Consider the following 16,499-nt stretch of genomic DNA (forward strand, 5'->3'; position numbering starts at 1 on the left):
TATATATATTGGAGAAGGCAGTGGCACCCCACTCCAGTACTGTTGCCTGGAAAATCCCACAGATGGAGGAGCCTGGTGGGCTGCAGTCCATGGGGTCGCGAAGAGTCAGACACGACTGAGCGACTTCCCTTTCACTTTTCACTTTCATGCATTGGAGAAGGAAATGGCAACCCACTCCAGTGTCCTTGCCTGGAGAATCCCAGGGATGGGGGAGACTGGTGGGCTGCCGTCTATGGGGTCGCACAGAGTCGGACACGCCTGAAGCGACTTAGCAACAACAGCACCAGCATATTATATTTATATCTATTTTTCTGTAGTACCTTAAATAGATAAAAAGTTTGCCATCTGCCATTTAGAGTTTTTCTAAACCTTTTCATCTTATGTAAACATATACAAATTAAACACGTCATGAGATACCAGTCAAATAGTATAGATCTCTTTTTGTCCTGGCTTGATTGATAAGCATTACTCTACAATGTCATTATAAATAGGGTTCGCCCTTGGATTTGATGGCATAAGCAGGGGTCCCCAACCTCCAGGATCTAATGCCTGATGATCTGAAGTGGAGCTGATGCAATCATAACAGAAATAAAGTACACAGGAAATGTAATGTTCTTCAATCATCCCGAAGCCACTCCTCCACCCCAGTCTGTGGAAAAATTGTCTTCCATGAAACCAGCCTCTGGTGCCAAAATGGCTGGGGTCCACTGGCCCACAAACCAGTCAGTTGGATTGTTCCCTGATTAAATGTGGATTAAAACATGCAATCCCTTTAGGACAGAAGATAGTTCACCATTTACCATCCCTAAGGTCATGGCTAATTAGAGTTTAACTTGCTGCTTTTCTTTGACTTCACTGAGAAGCACAGTGATGCTCCAGATACAAGTTACTTTATGAGAACAGCCTCTTGGGGACCACAGCCAGTCCTGTCATTGTTCAGAGCAGCACTAACTCACATTCGACTTTTATTAGAACATTTATGACCAAAGTAGCTTTATCTTGTCTTTTAACCAAGTCACTAGGTGCCAGTGAGCTGGCTTGTTTTCACACTCACTGCAAATTGCTTTTCCTCAGAGTAAAGTGCCTGTCTAACAGCAAATTATTACTCTGTTTTAGTAGACAACAACCACTCGTGGCAGTTTGGTTCAAAAAATTAAGAGATACTGCTAGCTACATTATCAATATGGTATTATGAGCTAAGACTAAGGAGGACTGGAATCTTCACAACTTATATCATGGAAAATCAATCCAAACTGAAGCTCCTACTTGTGAAATGCAATCTGGTAGATGCTGTTAATATCACAGAGGTGTAACTCCTAGTTTATATCTATTGTCTGATATAGTTGTTAATAGTTCTCCCACTCGCTCTCAAAGTATCCTAATTTGGACAATGTCATGTGGTCATCCTCTGTATAATCACATTTGCCAGCTTATTATATAGGTGAAATTGTAGAACATAAAAACTTGAATGACCAAATAGCCACAGAGAAATTTAATAATAATACAAGGAACATTAAAGGTTTATTCAATGCTGAATAGTGCAGTCAGTTCAGTTCCGTTTAGATCAGTCACTCAGTCGTGTCCAATTCTTTGCAACCCCATGGACTGCAGCATGCCAGGCCTCTCTGTCCATCATCAACTCCCCGAGTTTGCTCAAATTCATGTCCATTGAGTCGGTGATGCCATCCAACCATTTCATCCCCTGTTATCCCCTTCTCCTCCTGCCTTCAATCTTTACCTGTATCAAGGTCTTTTCCATTGAGTCAGTTCTTCATATCAGGTGGCCAAAGTATTGGAGTTTCAGCTTCAACATCAGTCCTTCCAAAGAATATTCAGGACTGATTTCCTTTAGGATGGACTGATTGGATCTCCTTGCAGACCAAGGGACTCTCAAGAGTCTTCTCCAACACCACAGTTCAAAAGCATCAATTTCTTGGCTCTCAGCTTTCTTTATAGTCCAACTCTCACATCCATACATGACTACTGGAAAAACCATAGCTTTGACTAGACAGACCTTTGTTGGCAAAATAATGTCTCTGCTTTTCAATATGCTGTCTAGGTTGGTCATAGCTTTTCTTCCAAGGAGCAAGTGTCTTTTACTTTCATGGCTGCAGTCACCATCTGCAGTGATTTTGGAGCCCCCCAAAATAAAGTCTGTCACTGTTTCTACTGTTTCCCCATCTATTTGCCTGAAGTGATAGGACCAGATGCCATGATCTTAGTTTTCTGAATGTTGAGCTTCAAGCCAAGTTTTTCACTCTCCTCTTTCACTTTCATCAAGAGGCTTTTTAGTTCCTCTTCACTTTCTGCCATAAGGGTGGTATCATCTGCATATCTGAGGTTATTGTTATTTCTCTGGGCAATCTTGATTCCAGCTTGTGCTTCCTCCAGCCCCAGCATTTCTCATGATGTATTCTGTATATAAGTTAAATAAGCAGGGTGACAATATGCAGCCTTGATGTACTCCTTTTCCTATTTGGAATCAGTCTGTTGTTCCATGTCCAGTTCTAACTGTTGCTTCCTGACCTGCATGCAGGTTTCTCAAGAGGCAGGTCAAGTGGTCTGGTGTTTCCATCTCTTTAAGAATTTTCCACAGTTTGTGGTGATATCCACAGTCAAAGGCTTTGGCATAGTCAATAAAGCAGAAATAGATGTTTTTCTGGAACTCTCTTCCTTTTTCCATGATCCAGCAGATGTTGGCAATTTGATCTCTGGTTCCTCTGCCTTTTATAAAACCAACTTGAACATCTGGAAGTTCATGGTTCACATACTGTTGACCCCTGGCTTGGAGAATTTTGAGCATTACCTTGCCAGCATGTGAGATGAGTGCAATTGTGCGATGGTTTGAGTATTCTTGCGCAAAATAGTGCAGTCAAGGACTGAAAAATTCTTAGGAAAGAGAGACAGAGATTAATTTAATCAGGGGGAGTTTCATTAAAGAGATAGTATTTGAGCAGAGTCTCAAATGAGTGCCAGGCTGTGGAGGAGGAGATGGCATTCACATGCAAGTAGGGTCTGTTATGATTTTACAAAAGTGTTAAATCAAGGTAGGTTCAGATTGGTTGGTTTATTCAACTATATATTGGTACCTACAGCAAGTACTGGGAGTAGCTTTAATGCAGATGGAGATTACATGTGACAGATTTTGAAGAACTAACTACAAAATCTGGGATTCGCTCTACAGGCAGTCAGAATCAGTGATGTAATAAAGAAGTAGAAATTGAAAAGGCATTAGGGAAATGGGCTGGAGACAGCTGGAGAAGAGAGAAAGGACCCACACAGGAGAGCTGGAAGGCTGTATTTGTAGTTCATGTGTGACATGAGAACTGGGAGCTGAAGTCAGGTATTAATAGAAGGAATGGAATGAAGCTAATTCAAGAGCCATGTGAAGGCAGAAGACAGAATTCAGCGTATCTGAAAGTGCCTTCAGTTAATTTTCTTTGGTTCTCAGTGAGATCCGTAAATGTAGTCATTGTTATACAGAGAAGGTAACTTGAAGAAGTTAAGCAATTTCTAAAACTCCTAGAGCTAATTCATGGTAATGGTAGAGAGGGTGTCCTGATTTTTGCATTGAAAGTATGGGATGAAGAAAAAAGAAGCAAAGATAATTCCAAAGTACAAAATCTGAGAAACAGGGACATAAAATTTTCTGGTTATTAGAATTAGAAACATCAGAAGACAAAGTTAGCTCAGGAAAGAAAGTGAGAGGGGTGGATTTTAAACATGTTTGTTTAGAGCTGATGGTCAAATCACAGTTGGGCCTCTTCAAAAAAGCAACTGAAGGGAAGGAATGGATTAAGATAAAGCAGTCAGGTGAGAAAATATGAAAGTTACAACAGTGAGAATTGAACTCCAAGAGAATAAAGAATGCCACTGGGAAGAGGGATCAGAGAGTTCATGGCTCTCTTAGGACATCTTAACATTTAGCATTTAGAAACCAGCAAAGGAGACAAGTGTAAAAAGCATATTTTTTAAAAAAAAAAGAAAACAAAAGGAAAAACCCAAGATGCAAGAATATATGCCATCTTAGAGAACCAGCAACAGGGAGAATATCAGAAATGAAGAGTATCCATCATTATAAAGGGCTCTAGAGACGCCAAAGAATTTGAAGCAATAAAAGGTACTAACTTGACAAAGAGATTATTTGTCACCTGTGAGGATGCAGTTTCAAGAGAAGGTGGAGACATCAGATTTAAGGGGCAAAAATGGTTGTATAATGTGAAGGCAGAGGATTCAGTCAGACATTCAAGAGAGATTTAGTAATGAGGCCCCCCCCCCCACAAAAAAAAAAAAAATCAAGTAAAGGTGGTTCTTTGTTTTTCTGATGTTGAGTGTAGGCATAAGGTAAAGAAAAAAAAAGTGGTTTTTTTTGTTTTTTTTGTTTTTTTTTTGTTTTAAGGTGCTTGGGAAGGATGAAGTAGAGACAGGATTGAGTAGGAAATGCAATTATCTATGCCATGGAGAGAGACTATCTTTTTATTTCAGACAAGAAGAAAGGATCAGTGGATATGAAGTCTTTAGTGAAGAACAAGCAGAAGGGTTATCATCTTAGTGGCTTAATCTTCTCAATAAAAATGGTGATAAAATACATGATCGAGAGAGAATTGGAATTGGATGGAGTTTGGGTGCATCATACGGATTTGACAAGAGAAGAACGAACTTATCACTGAGTTCACAATTCAAAGAGTGTGATTCTGATCTCAGGTGGCCTCAGCCTGCAGCAGCTTGAAGCAGGGTTTCGGATCCTGGCCAGAGAGTGAGGTCGGGCCACAGCAGTAAGAGCGCTGAATTGTAGACACTAGACCAGTGGTCAGTGACAAGGCCCTGGCCCTTCGTTGTTGCAAAAAAGAATTCCCACAAAGAGTAGTGAAACAAGTAAAGTGTTTATTGGGAGGAAAAGAGTAGTGTGGAGAGACACACAGGCTGACTCAGAAATAGAGTCACGCCCCAGTGGCAGTTTGGATCACTTATGGGGGCATTTCTTCCAGGTTTTCTTTGGCCAGTCATTTCTATTTGCCTGATTCTGAGTCTGTATTTCATTTATCTCAGGATCCTCCCATGTGCACATCTCTTAGCCAAGATGGATTCCAACAAAGAGGCCTGTGGGTAGATTGACATCACTCCCCTTTTGACCTCCAAGGAGCTTTCTTATCAGGAAGGTCTCCTTGACTTTGAGAATGAGAAATATGTGGTCTCTTATCTTTTATCTGTGCAGGGCTCAGCCTCTCCAGTTATCCTGTTTTATGGCGTTTCTGTCCATAGGAAATGAACTCCATCTGCTTAGTCTGGGGCCCATCCGTCTCCTGCCTTAACCCTTTAGGGCTGGGGCCCATCCATCTCCTGCCTTAACCCTTTAGGGCTGGGGCGCATCCATCTCCTGCCTTCACCCTTTAGGGCTGGGGCGCATCCATCTCCTGCCTTCACCCTTTAGGGCTGGCTTAACCTGAATATGTGACTTTTTTCTGCAGTAGTGTCACTGCTTAGAGTCTGGAATAGGAAAAAGTAGAGGATGAGGATTTAAGATACAGCTGGAAGAACTTAATCTAAAGGAATTAGAGGTAGTGCAGTGCAGGGAGATGGCCAGGCCTTGGAGATAGCTGTTTTGAGATGAGATAGGATTAGCAATATAGAAGAGACAGAAGTGGATATTTTCAAAGTGATGGAGAGGAATTCTGAGGAAGAGAATATTGAAGTTCTTAAAGTTGCTGGAGGGGATAAAGTAGGAAAGAAAAAACAAAGCACACAAAACCAGAGACTGAGGTTTTCTAAAGACCTGGAATGAGTTCAGGCAGTAGCCTCCAGGCTGCACTGAGAGTTTCATTCTGTCCTTTGCCTTCATGTTCAATCTGCTCATGAAACCATCTCTGATGACTCAAATCCAAAGGAAGGCTGCCTCTTTCCTCCAAACTCATAAAATTTACTTTCAAATACTTTTAGCACATACTTGATTTTATACTGAGTAATCAAATCTCTTGTCTGTATGTTTTTAGCTTTAAGTGAATTCAATCTTTTGTATGCAAATACCTTATTTTCCCTAAATATACTTTAAATGCCTTGAGTTAGTGTTGTGTTTTACATATAGGTGCTTAAATAGCAATTTTATTGGCTGACTGAATGCAGTTATACCCACATGACTGCACCAAGAGTCACTATGAACCAGTCATTCTTATTTGGGGCAACAAAATGCCCAATAATGGGTTGAAGTCAAAAGAGAAAAGAAGACTCTGGATGCTGAGTATCTCACGAGGCATAAATTGGAGAAGGAGATCTATGCAAATCGACATGAGTCTCTTTGTGCCTTATACTTTGCTAAATGTGGTGGATCAATGTGGAACCAAGGACAGGGCTTTGAGCGCAGTCTGCCCTGGGTGCAGGTCATAAGTAGGGAGGGGAGGGATTGTCTCCAGAGAATGGTAAACCAAAATAAGGTGAGATTTTTCTTATCACTGTGTGTTTGAAATTCTAAATTGTGTTAAAAACTTTTGCTGATCTAAGGTCTAAAGAGTTGATGCAGTCACTGTTGAGTTTTACTAACACAGTATATATGTAAAGCTCAACTCAGCATGTGTGTTTTTTTTTTTTTTTTTTACTTTTCCTTTAGTGAATATTGTCTTCTACATGAAAGTTAATTCAGAGAACCCCCAGTTGCATGCGTGGCACCTGACAACAGACTCAGCTGTATGCATTCATTTAGAGGATGAATGAATTCTTATGAATCATGACTCCATAAAAATCTAGTCTTTTTATGTGTTCAGGATCAACAGGTCTCCAACCCACCAGTACTTCAAGCATCTGTGTTAAAACAATAGATTCAAAATAAAGAATGACAACATTGTGTTTGTGAAGACAAAGAAAAAGAACTTGAGTCACGTCAGTTCTATTTTTACAAAGTGCAAATCATTCTCTGAACCTGGTACTCACCGATTTGGCAATATTCCCTCATGTGTCTTTTCCACCTTTTTTCAAAAATACATTGTCATTCTATTTTACCATTTGTGCAGTAATATTTGTTTTGTATTTTTATTTGTATTTTGCTGATGTGATTACATCCATGAAGTTCAAAACAGGAAGGTTTTCACTGTCTTCTTCTTTTCCGGTCATTATTATTATTCATTTCCTTTTCCAATTATGACTGAAAATAACATCTTGCAGAAGAGACAGATGTTATGTATGAAAGAGATCTACTCCAGATGTCAGATCTACTCCAGATTTTCAGTACACACTGCCATGGCTAGTTCAGGGTTGAACAGATATGACGTTGACCTGAAGAACAGATACGTACAGTGCATGTATGCAACCACATAAACAATAACCATGTGAGCTAAACTGTGATAAGACATGTAGCTAAAATATCAGGAAATGTCTGTGACAACATAGGAAGATGAAAAGTAACTTCTAATCTGTAGGTGGAAATCCAGAAAGCTTTCTGGGAAATAATATGAAATGGATAGTGTTTACATAAGTAAAAATGATGAAGTAAGTGGCATTCCAGGTAAGGGGAGCCACAGGCAAAGGCTCAGAAGTAGGAGAGCATGGGATATAGACATGGAAAGTGGTTCTCAACCCTTACTGTGCATCTGACTGACCCAGAGAACTTAAAAAAAAAAAAAAAAAAATCCACTGCCTGAGCCCCAGTGATAGATTCTAAATCAGTTGGCCAAGGTGGGCTTTGACTTCAATAATTTTTTTTAATTTCCCCAAGTGAAATTCCCTGAGATCCAGTGGGCTATATTTTTAAAAAAAAAAAAAAAAAGGACATTGTTTGAAATGTATGTATGCAAGATTTTTCTTCCCATATTAAAAAATTTCTTTCCCTAATTTAGCAGCCAATAATCACTTGATTTTCATTTTATTTTGTTTCTTAATTTTTTATTTTATATTGAAGTATAGTTGATTAACAATGTTGTATTAGTTTTATGTATACAACAAAGTGATTCAGTTGTGCATGTATCTGTTCTTTCTCAAATTCTTTCCCCATTTAGCTTATTAGAGAATATTGAGCAGAGTTCCCTGTGCTATACAGGAGGTCCTTGCCAGTTATCTTTTTTATTTATTTTATTTTTGGCTGTGCTGGGTGTTCATTGCTGCATATAGGCTTCTCTAGATGTGGCGAGCAGGGGCTACTCTCTAGCTGCAGTGCATGGGCTCAGCAGTTGTGGTGCATGGGTTCAGGTGCCCCTAGTCTTGCCTGGAGAATCCCAGGGACGGGGGAGCCTGGTGGGCTGCCGTCTATTGGGTCGCACAGAGTCGGACACGACTGAAGCGACTTAGCAGCAGCAGCAATAGCAGCAGCAGGCATGTGGAATCTTCCCAGACCAGGAATCAAAACCATGTCCCTGCATTGGTAGGTGGATTCTTAACCACTGGACCACCAGGGAAGTCCTAACCTATTTTAAATATATTAGTGTGTACATGTCAGTCCCAAACTCCCAATCTATTCCCTCCTTTTAAAAACTTTTTATTTTATGTTGGAAGGTAGCCAGTTAACAGTGTTGTGATAATTTCAGGTGGAGAGCAAAAGGACTCAGCCATGCATGTATATGTATCCATTCTCCCCCAAATTTCCCTCCCATCCGGGCTGCCCCATAACATTGAGCAGACTTCCCTGTGCTATATAGTAATTCCTTGTTGGTTATCCATTTTAAATATAGCAGTGTGTACTTATCAATCCCAAACTCCCTATCTATCTATCCCCCCTTTAAGGGTACTTTATCTTTTAGAAAATCATGTGAGTATTATGATAGTTTTGTTATTCCCAGTAAATAACTGTTCTTCCTATGCGTTGGGACCATTTTCATTTGGGGTATGTATTAACTATGGTTATAGTAATTAATTCTTCAGGATTTATCCATAACACAGTTCTAAAATGAAGGGAACAGACCACTGGGAATTCATAATTTTTGGTTGGAAAAGAGGCAACTGCAGGATAGTAAAACAACTTTCACGTGAGGAAAAGCAACTAAAATAGGATGAGTAGAGACTGTGCAAAAAAAACCCAAAACACCCAGGCTTTGTTTCACACAAGAGTTATTGCTTAGAATTCTTGGTCACACCAGAAGCCAGACAAATCCATTTGAGTTCTCTTTTTAAGAAAAAAGTAACCTACAATTTTTGAAGCAAAGAGACACAGCCACAAATAGGAGTCATTTACTTTAATTAGATTGCAAGTTTGACTGTCCAGGGCCCACAGATATTATATTGTGTTTTCCTGTGAATTTAGGCTTGCCAAATAAAATACATGACACTTAGATAAATTTGAATTTCAAATAAACAATGAATAATTTTTAGTATGAGTATGTGCCATGAAGTATAGTTTAAAAATATTACTCATTGTTTATCTGCCATTCAAATTTAACTGATGGCCTATAGATCCATTTGCTAAAACTGGCAGCCCAGATTTATAAGTGAATATAACTTGTGTTGAACTAATATGCAACACAAAATAAGGAGATGAGAGAAATGATTCCCTTCCTCTGGACAGTCAAACGTGATCAAAGCTAAATGTGAAAAGGCTGACCCAGTCATACTGAAGTTTCCATGAAGGTATGCGGAGATCCAAGTAAAGTCAGAGTTCAATGTTTTTCTTCCACTCAGAATGCTGATTGCAGAGAGCATAGCGAATCATTGTCCTTGCAATTCCCAACGTGCTGTGGACCAGCAACATCAGCATCACCTGGGACCTTGTTAGAAATGCAGAGTCCCAGACCTCGCCCAGGTCTGCCGAATCAGAATCTGCATTTTAACAAGATGCCTTGTGATTGTCTGCAAGGTGAGAAATGCAGATCTAGTTCGATAGTTTCCGAGACCATGCTCAGGCACAGGATCCCCCAGGGCTCAGGAAGTGTGTAAGCAGGGCTTCATCCATTGTAATGAAGAGAGACCTTTACTCTGAGTGATCCTGTCTGGGCTTCAGGTAAAATTTTATTGGAACAAACGGTCCATGGTTTAATTTTTTTTTTATTAAAAAAGAAAAAATTCTTAAAAAAAAATCATCTAGTTCATTTCCTTTTCCAAATGGGGAAACTAACAAAACACTCGTCTGTGCCTAAGTCCTGTGCTGGGAAGTGACAGGACCAAGATGCTGTCCACGCCTCAGAATCTCAGCCTCCTTCCACTTCTCCCTGTTTACTAAAGAAAGCACAAAATACTAGAAATCTCAGAACAACTGCTTGTCAAGCACCATCAAACACTACAGGTGTCTTCTAGCTGGGCCTGGAAGTTCAGAATTAGCCTCTTGTTTTTCACACTCACGTCTAGTAACTGCCTTTCAAGGGTTCATCTAACGCATAAAAAGCACTCTCTGCTTTGCTCTCTGAGCTTGAAGACAGGTCTCCAGCTGCAGTTTTGTGTACACTGCTAACGGAGGGTACCCTGCAGGTTTGTTTGTGGATATTTCAGCTAATTATCTCGCCACAGACCATTGAGACAGATCTGAATGACTGTTCAGTTAATAGTTCTGAAGGAGTAATTAGGGAGAATACCTGCCTGCATGGCCTACCCCATTGCAGACATATCAGCATGAACATTTACTTCTGAATGTGATGAATCGCATAAATAATTCTCAAAAATGAAATTAGAGAGCACCCACGCATTACACACAGTCATGTTTTAAGCCATGACATCCTGCATCTCTGTAATGAATTAACAGTACAGTCTGGTTTGAATTTTTCAATTTTCAGCATACATCCTGCTCTGTTAACAAGTGACCCTGTGGCCCCCATCAGTTTCTGTAACAATTCGAATTAGCCATTCTAAAAAGAACACACTGGGACGTGTTTAAGCCTCAAGAAAGAAGTATTAAATGCTGAGTTGTGACCCATCCATCATATTTCGTGGCAGAGCCAGACATGATGCCCAAGTTTCTAGATCCCATTTGTCTACTGCATAGATGCCTCATGGTATCTACCAAGCTTAAAGATAAGGTTCAACCTTACAGATTGTTCTATGAGAACTAAGCATTGAATCGTGAAAATCAGAGAACTGACCCCTTGTTTTCATTTGTAAGGAAATTCTGAGCAACTGCAGATTGACCTAGGAAAACAACTTCAGTTAGGACTAATTTATATAAATTTCAGTTTAGGGATCCTAAAAGTTAGTGGAGGAAGGTAGGAGAGACAATGATCAGAAGAACCATGACCCAGAGAAGTTTTTAAGTAACTTTTCTCCCCAGTGTTCAGTTATCTTAGGCAAGCAGGTATAAGGATTCTACAATTTTAGAGGACAGATCCCCAAATATCATTGTACAGATAAGGAAACAAAAGCCCAGAGAAATCAAGTGATTTATTTAGGATCATTTAATTGATTTGTGATATGTGGAAGCATTCTAGAAAGGAAGCAGGATTTTGATAAACTTATTACTCTGTGGCATTTTTAGGGTTAAAATTGAGATATCAAAAACGGGTAAAAGAATGTAAAATCAGACCAAGTGCATGACAATTGCTAGATTTCATTGTAAATTTTGACATAATATTATGGGAAATGCCCTCTCTTTGCATCTAGTCAAAAACTGTAGAAGTAAGTATAAATCTTTCCATTTTGTACATATAAAATAGGAGTCTTGAATAATTTTGTAGTTAGATAACAACCTATTCTATCTTGTTCATCTTTAGAATGCTTATTTGAAACCTAAATTAAGTCTTACCCCTTTTACCCTGAGGAAGTTTTTATCTTCCATATGGAAACCATGTTTTATACTTTTCTTTGGTCATATGCCCTTCAAAACAGCATCTTGCACCATGTCAGACATTTCAGATATTTTTAGTAAATAATCTGCACATTCTCTTTGGATCAATAATTTCACTTCTGTGAGTTTATAAAAGGAACTAATCAGAAATATTCCTTTGAGGTTAGCAGCAAAAATATTCACTGGAGCATTATTTATACTATCAAACAATCTGGAAAAAAAAATCTCAAAATCAAATTGACCATATAACTCATATTGAGTTATATGTAGTATGCTTTTGCACGCACTAAAAGTAATTTTGTAGAAGAATAGTTCATAAAATTTTTTGTGTTCTTAATTGGAAATAAAGGAGTTCATAAAACAGCATCTGCTGTGATTTAGTGTTTCTAGAAATGAGTATAAATGATATACACAGATTGAACCAAATTATGTGTGGGTGGTGGAATCTCTAGTGATTTTAAATCTTGTTAGGGTGTTTTTTTCTCTAATGAGTAGTGGTAAGATGAAAGAAATTTTTTTAAGAACATGAAATTAATTCAGAAAATATGTTTGTACTGTGTTAACAGTGGTAGCTTCACTGTACTTTCTATTTTGAGAACCTCTGTGATGAGTTCACAAAGAACATGATAAACATTATCAATAATCCTGCAACTTTTTCACCTAAGACAGAGAATTAATTATAAACTTAGTAATTCTTAGAATTCTTAGTAATGCTTAGAATACTGAAGTTGTGGTAATGTCATAGTTTAAGATTGAAATAAAAATAGAACTCTGTTCACAAATTTCAGATAGGTTGTACACAAAGTAATGAATTTTAAGGGCTAATTTCTATAGTGGGAGAATTAACTTTGGAAGTTGGTAGCTCTCATTTTAAATCTTGGATCTGCCATTTGCCAGCTTTTTAGGTTTGGGTGCAAGGTAAATGATTGAGTTGTACACATTAAATAAGATCATGTGTGTAAATCACCTTCTAACAGCATGAAATATGATTAATTATGTTTAATAAAATGTAACTTTCCCAGGCATCATCATCAACAATTCTCATCAGTGGTGTTCCTTTTTATTTCTTTAATTAGATAAGTTTGGCATTGTGTAGGTTTAAGGCATACAATGTGTTACTTTGATACATTTATATATTGTAATATGGTTGCTGTTGTAATGATATTTATTTCATTGCATGCTTATAGTACAATATTATTTAATACTCATCACAAGTGTATACCCTTACGTACTATCAATCTTATCTCCCCATCCTCTATTACCTGGTAACCACTGTTTGCTTTTTTCTTAGGTCTGACTTCTTTAGATTCCACAGATAAGTGATATCACACAGTTCTGGTCTTTCTCTATCTGACTTACCTCACTTAGCATCATGTGTTCAAGGTCCAACCATGCTGTCACAAATGACAGGATATCTTCTTTTCTCATGACAGAATAATATTCCATTGTGTATCCATACTGCATCCTTTTTTATCCATTCATCCATGGATGTGCACCTGGGATGTTTCCATATCTTGGCTATTGTGAATAATGCTGCCATAAACATGGGAATATAGTTATCTCATCAGACTTCTGTTTTCATTTCTTTTAGGTATATACTAGAAGTGGAATTGCTGGATCATGTAGTAGATTCAGTTTTAAGTTTTTGAGGAACTTCCTGATTGTTTTCCATAGTCTTTGGACCAATCTGCATTCCCACCTATAGTGTCTAAGTTTCCCTTTCCATCATGTTCTCACCAATACCTGCCATCTCTTGTCTTCTTGATGATAATCAGCACTCCTTTTTAATGGTCACCTGTAACACAATGTCTTTATGGCCTGAGTGGTAAATCAGTGCTAGTCCATAGGGCTGTACTTGCCTGCTGGACCCATGGGCCAAATGGGCCTTGTAAGGTAGAACTTCAGAACAGACTTAGTGGTGCTGCTTGACTCCAAGAAACACAAGGGCATCTGTGCCCTAAGAAGCCCTGTTGCGAAGTAACTGAAACCAGAGTGGGGGTTATAAAGAGTGAGCACACGGAGGACTTCCCTGGTGGTCAGTGGTTAAGACTCTGCACCTCCAGTGCAGGGGGCTTGGGTTTGATCTCTTGTCGGGAAACTAAGATCCCATGTTCTGAGGATCTAAGATCCGGTGCAGCCAGGGATATTTTTTTAAAGAACGAATGAGCATATTGGCATTTTCTCACAACAGGAGTGACCATAAATTACAGTGTCCATCTCTCTAGAAACATTTATAGTTTATATCTCTAGTATATTTCCATTGATGATGATTTTTAGTTGCAACAAAGACACTAAATTGCTATTTAGCCCTCTCAGTTTTACCTTCTTTTTTAGGAAAATGAAGATAATTCAGTTTCACTTACATAATGGGACTTAACCAGCTAATAAATATAAAGCATTTTGACCATATAATGTTATAGAGACAGTACTAATATTATTAACAGGCAAGATGCAATTACCATGATTGGTATTTTTCCAGAAGGTAAAGCTAATAATACTCATTCCAACCTGATGGGAAATCTCTTTTACAGCCATTAATCATGACAGTGGAATGTAATTGGCCAATCTAGAAAGCTGCCAAATGCCAATATACCTACACTGATATTTAACATTTTTCACATTAAAATTCATAGGTAGAAATAAACTTCCTTTAATATTTATTGGTTTATTTACTCCAAAATAACAGGTACTCTGATAAATGGAATAGTAATTTCTGGTGCCACTATGGCTGAGAAATGCCTTTTAGCATCTTCTGCTGCTGTAACTTAATAATTCATTTCATCACTTCTGTTTGTAAATCACAAAAGGTTTGTTTGATAAACATAGGGTTAGGGAGAAGTGTCAATACAAGTAACCTGTATTTTAAGACCATTGTCTATATGTGCAATTATTTACATGGGTTTGAGATTATTCACAACCTCTGACGTTGGATTCAGTTTTCAGGGCATGACATCTGTTCATTTTCAAACACAAAAAGTCATCTATGGGATGTCTTAGCTTAATAAATTAATTCTTAAGATATTAAGGTGATTGATCTTTTAGTTTGGTTTTTGCCAAATTTGAAGCACACTTCTAATAACTGTGCAGAATTTTATGGTCTTAGGTTTTTTGAGTGAATTAACAAATGAAATGAAGTGATATCACTATTGACCTCTAAAGAGAAGGTGACCATGGTTATATATTAAGAAAATTTGTTTTTCATGACTGTTCATTTTTGCTTAGTTATATCTGGACATTTAATGGAGTCTTTTAGACATAAACACGCATAAAGCACAAACCATGTCTTTGAGAAACTCTCAATCCTTTGGGGGGTAGCTTTGGCCAAGGGACTGTCATCTGGGACGTGCTGGTAGTGCCATAATAGAGAGTCAAGCAGGGTGCTTTGGGCATGTATAATTTCAACTGTGGTGGTAATGAGATCATTTAATATGTTGCTACATGTAATTCAGAAGTTCATCTGAAATAGTTGGCAAATAAACTTTTCTTATGATGTGACCGTTACCGTGCTTTTCACTCCTTTTGCATTTTTCTGTTTCAGAGACGCCCAAGCAGATGGCCAGCAATGAAGTTCCGAAGAGGTTCTGGCCATCCTGCCTATGCTGAAGTTGAACCAGTTGGAGAGAAAGAAGGTTTTATCGTATCAGAGCAGTGCTGAAATTTCTAGGACAGAACAGCACCAGTGCTGGATTACAGGTGTTAAGACTAAAGATTTGCCTATACCTTTAAGACAAACACACACCCACACACCCACCCACACACACACACACACACACACACACACACACAGGAGCCCTAAGCTGCTCTAGCCAGAAGGAGATGAGATTTCTGGACAAGCCCAGCCCAGAAAGGGTTAAAAATTTTTTTTAAACTTATAGAGGATATCAGTTACCACTGAACATAAAATTCCCTAGTGGAATGACCTCTATAGTTCACTCAGCACATCTCCTGTGGACTTATCAGAAATATGACAAGATGACAGTGCTGTTGGCTTAAGGTGCAGGGTGCAAAGGGATCGGGAAAAAAAATAATAATAAAGCTTTAGTTCACAAGGGATCTATACCTTTGGTTCAAATAGTCTTCTCTGATAACTGTGTTCCAAAGCCTGAACCCATTCACTCAAAAGAACAATGACAGATATTTCCAGTTTGCTGAGAAGAGTAGCTGATGCAGGGGCCCAAACAGACACAAAAGACGAGATTTTGTGTCTTTCCACCAGACATGTGGCTGAAGGATTTTGTTTTGCTGGTCTAGACCCACCTGTTCCAACCACCAGACCCACCTGTTCCAACCAGTTTGCTACTTTACAGGATGAATCTTTTATCTTTCCAGTTCCGACTTGGCCTCCCTCTTCCTGGATGCCTTCTGTGTAAGCAGTGACAAGATCGTAGCCTTTTAGCTAAGCATGAGGACAGAGGGAGGGACAAACGAGGCTTCTGGTTCCCCCCACCCCAGAGTAAAACATCTGATTGCTTTTCAGAAGCATCGCCTCCACCTCCCAACTGTGAAGTCCTGTGAAGCCACAGTTGTTCTTGGCTGAAGGAAACAGAAGGACACAGTACCATGAGTTCCTTAATCGTTTTTGAAGCAAAAATGTTTAAGGGATTCTAAGCATATGAGGTTTTTGGTGTTTTGGTTTTTTTTTTTAACTGCCGTTTCAGTCTGAGAGGCCCGTTTCATTGTCGATTCCTATCTAAGAAGGCTTTCAAGTCAGCATATCCCTGGCGAGAAAAAGAGCGAAAGAACCCTGCTGAATCATACAGTAATTTTCTTTAAAGCACATAGTAGTTACATAAATATATATATATAAATATATTTT

The 16,499-nt window shown here is 38.7% G+C and overlaps 1 protein-coding gene across 2 annotated transcripts in view; it reads left to right on the forward strand.

Moving 5' to 3' along the window:
* Positions 1-15,734, forward strand: part of PLXDC2 (plexin domain containing 2) — a 423,407-nt gene extending 407,673 nt beyond the window's left edge. For both annotated transcript variants that reach the window (XM_055543765.1, XM_055543766.1), the window contains exon 14: positions 15,222-15,734. In XM_055543765.1, the coding sequence (XP_055399740.1) occupies positions 15,222-15,338 (117 nt within the window). In that variant the 3' untranslated portion in view covers positions 15,339-15,734. The remainder of the gene's footprint in view (positions 1-15,221) is intronic.
* The last annotated feature ends 765 nt before the right edge of the window (positions 15,735-16,499 follow it).

Source organism: Bubalus kerabau, chromosome 13, assembly GCF_029407905.1.
Source record: "Bubalus kerabau isolate K-KA32 ecotype Philippines breed swamp buffalo chromosome 13, PCC_UOA_SB_1v2, whole genome shotgun sequence".
NCBI classification, from domain to species: domain Eukaryota; kingdom Metazoa; phylum Chordata; class Mammalia; order Artiodactyla; family Bovidae; genus Bubalus; species Bubalus kerabau.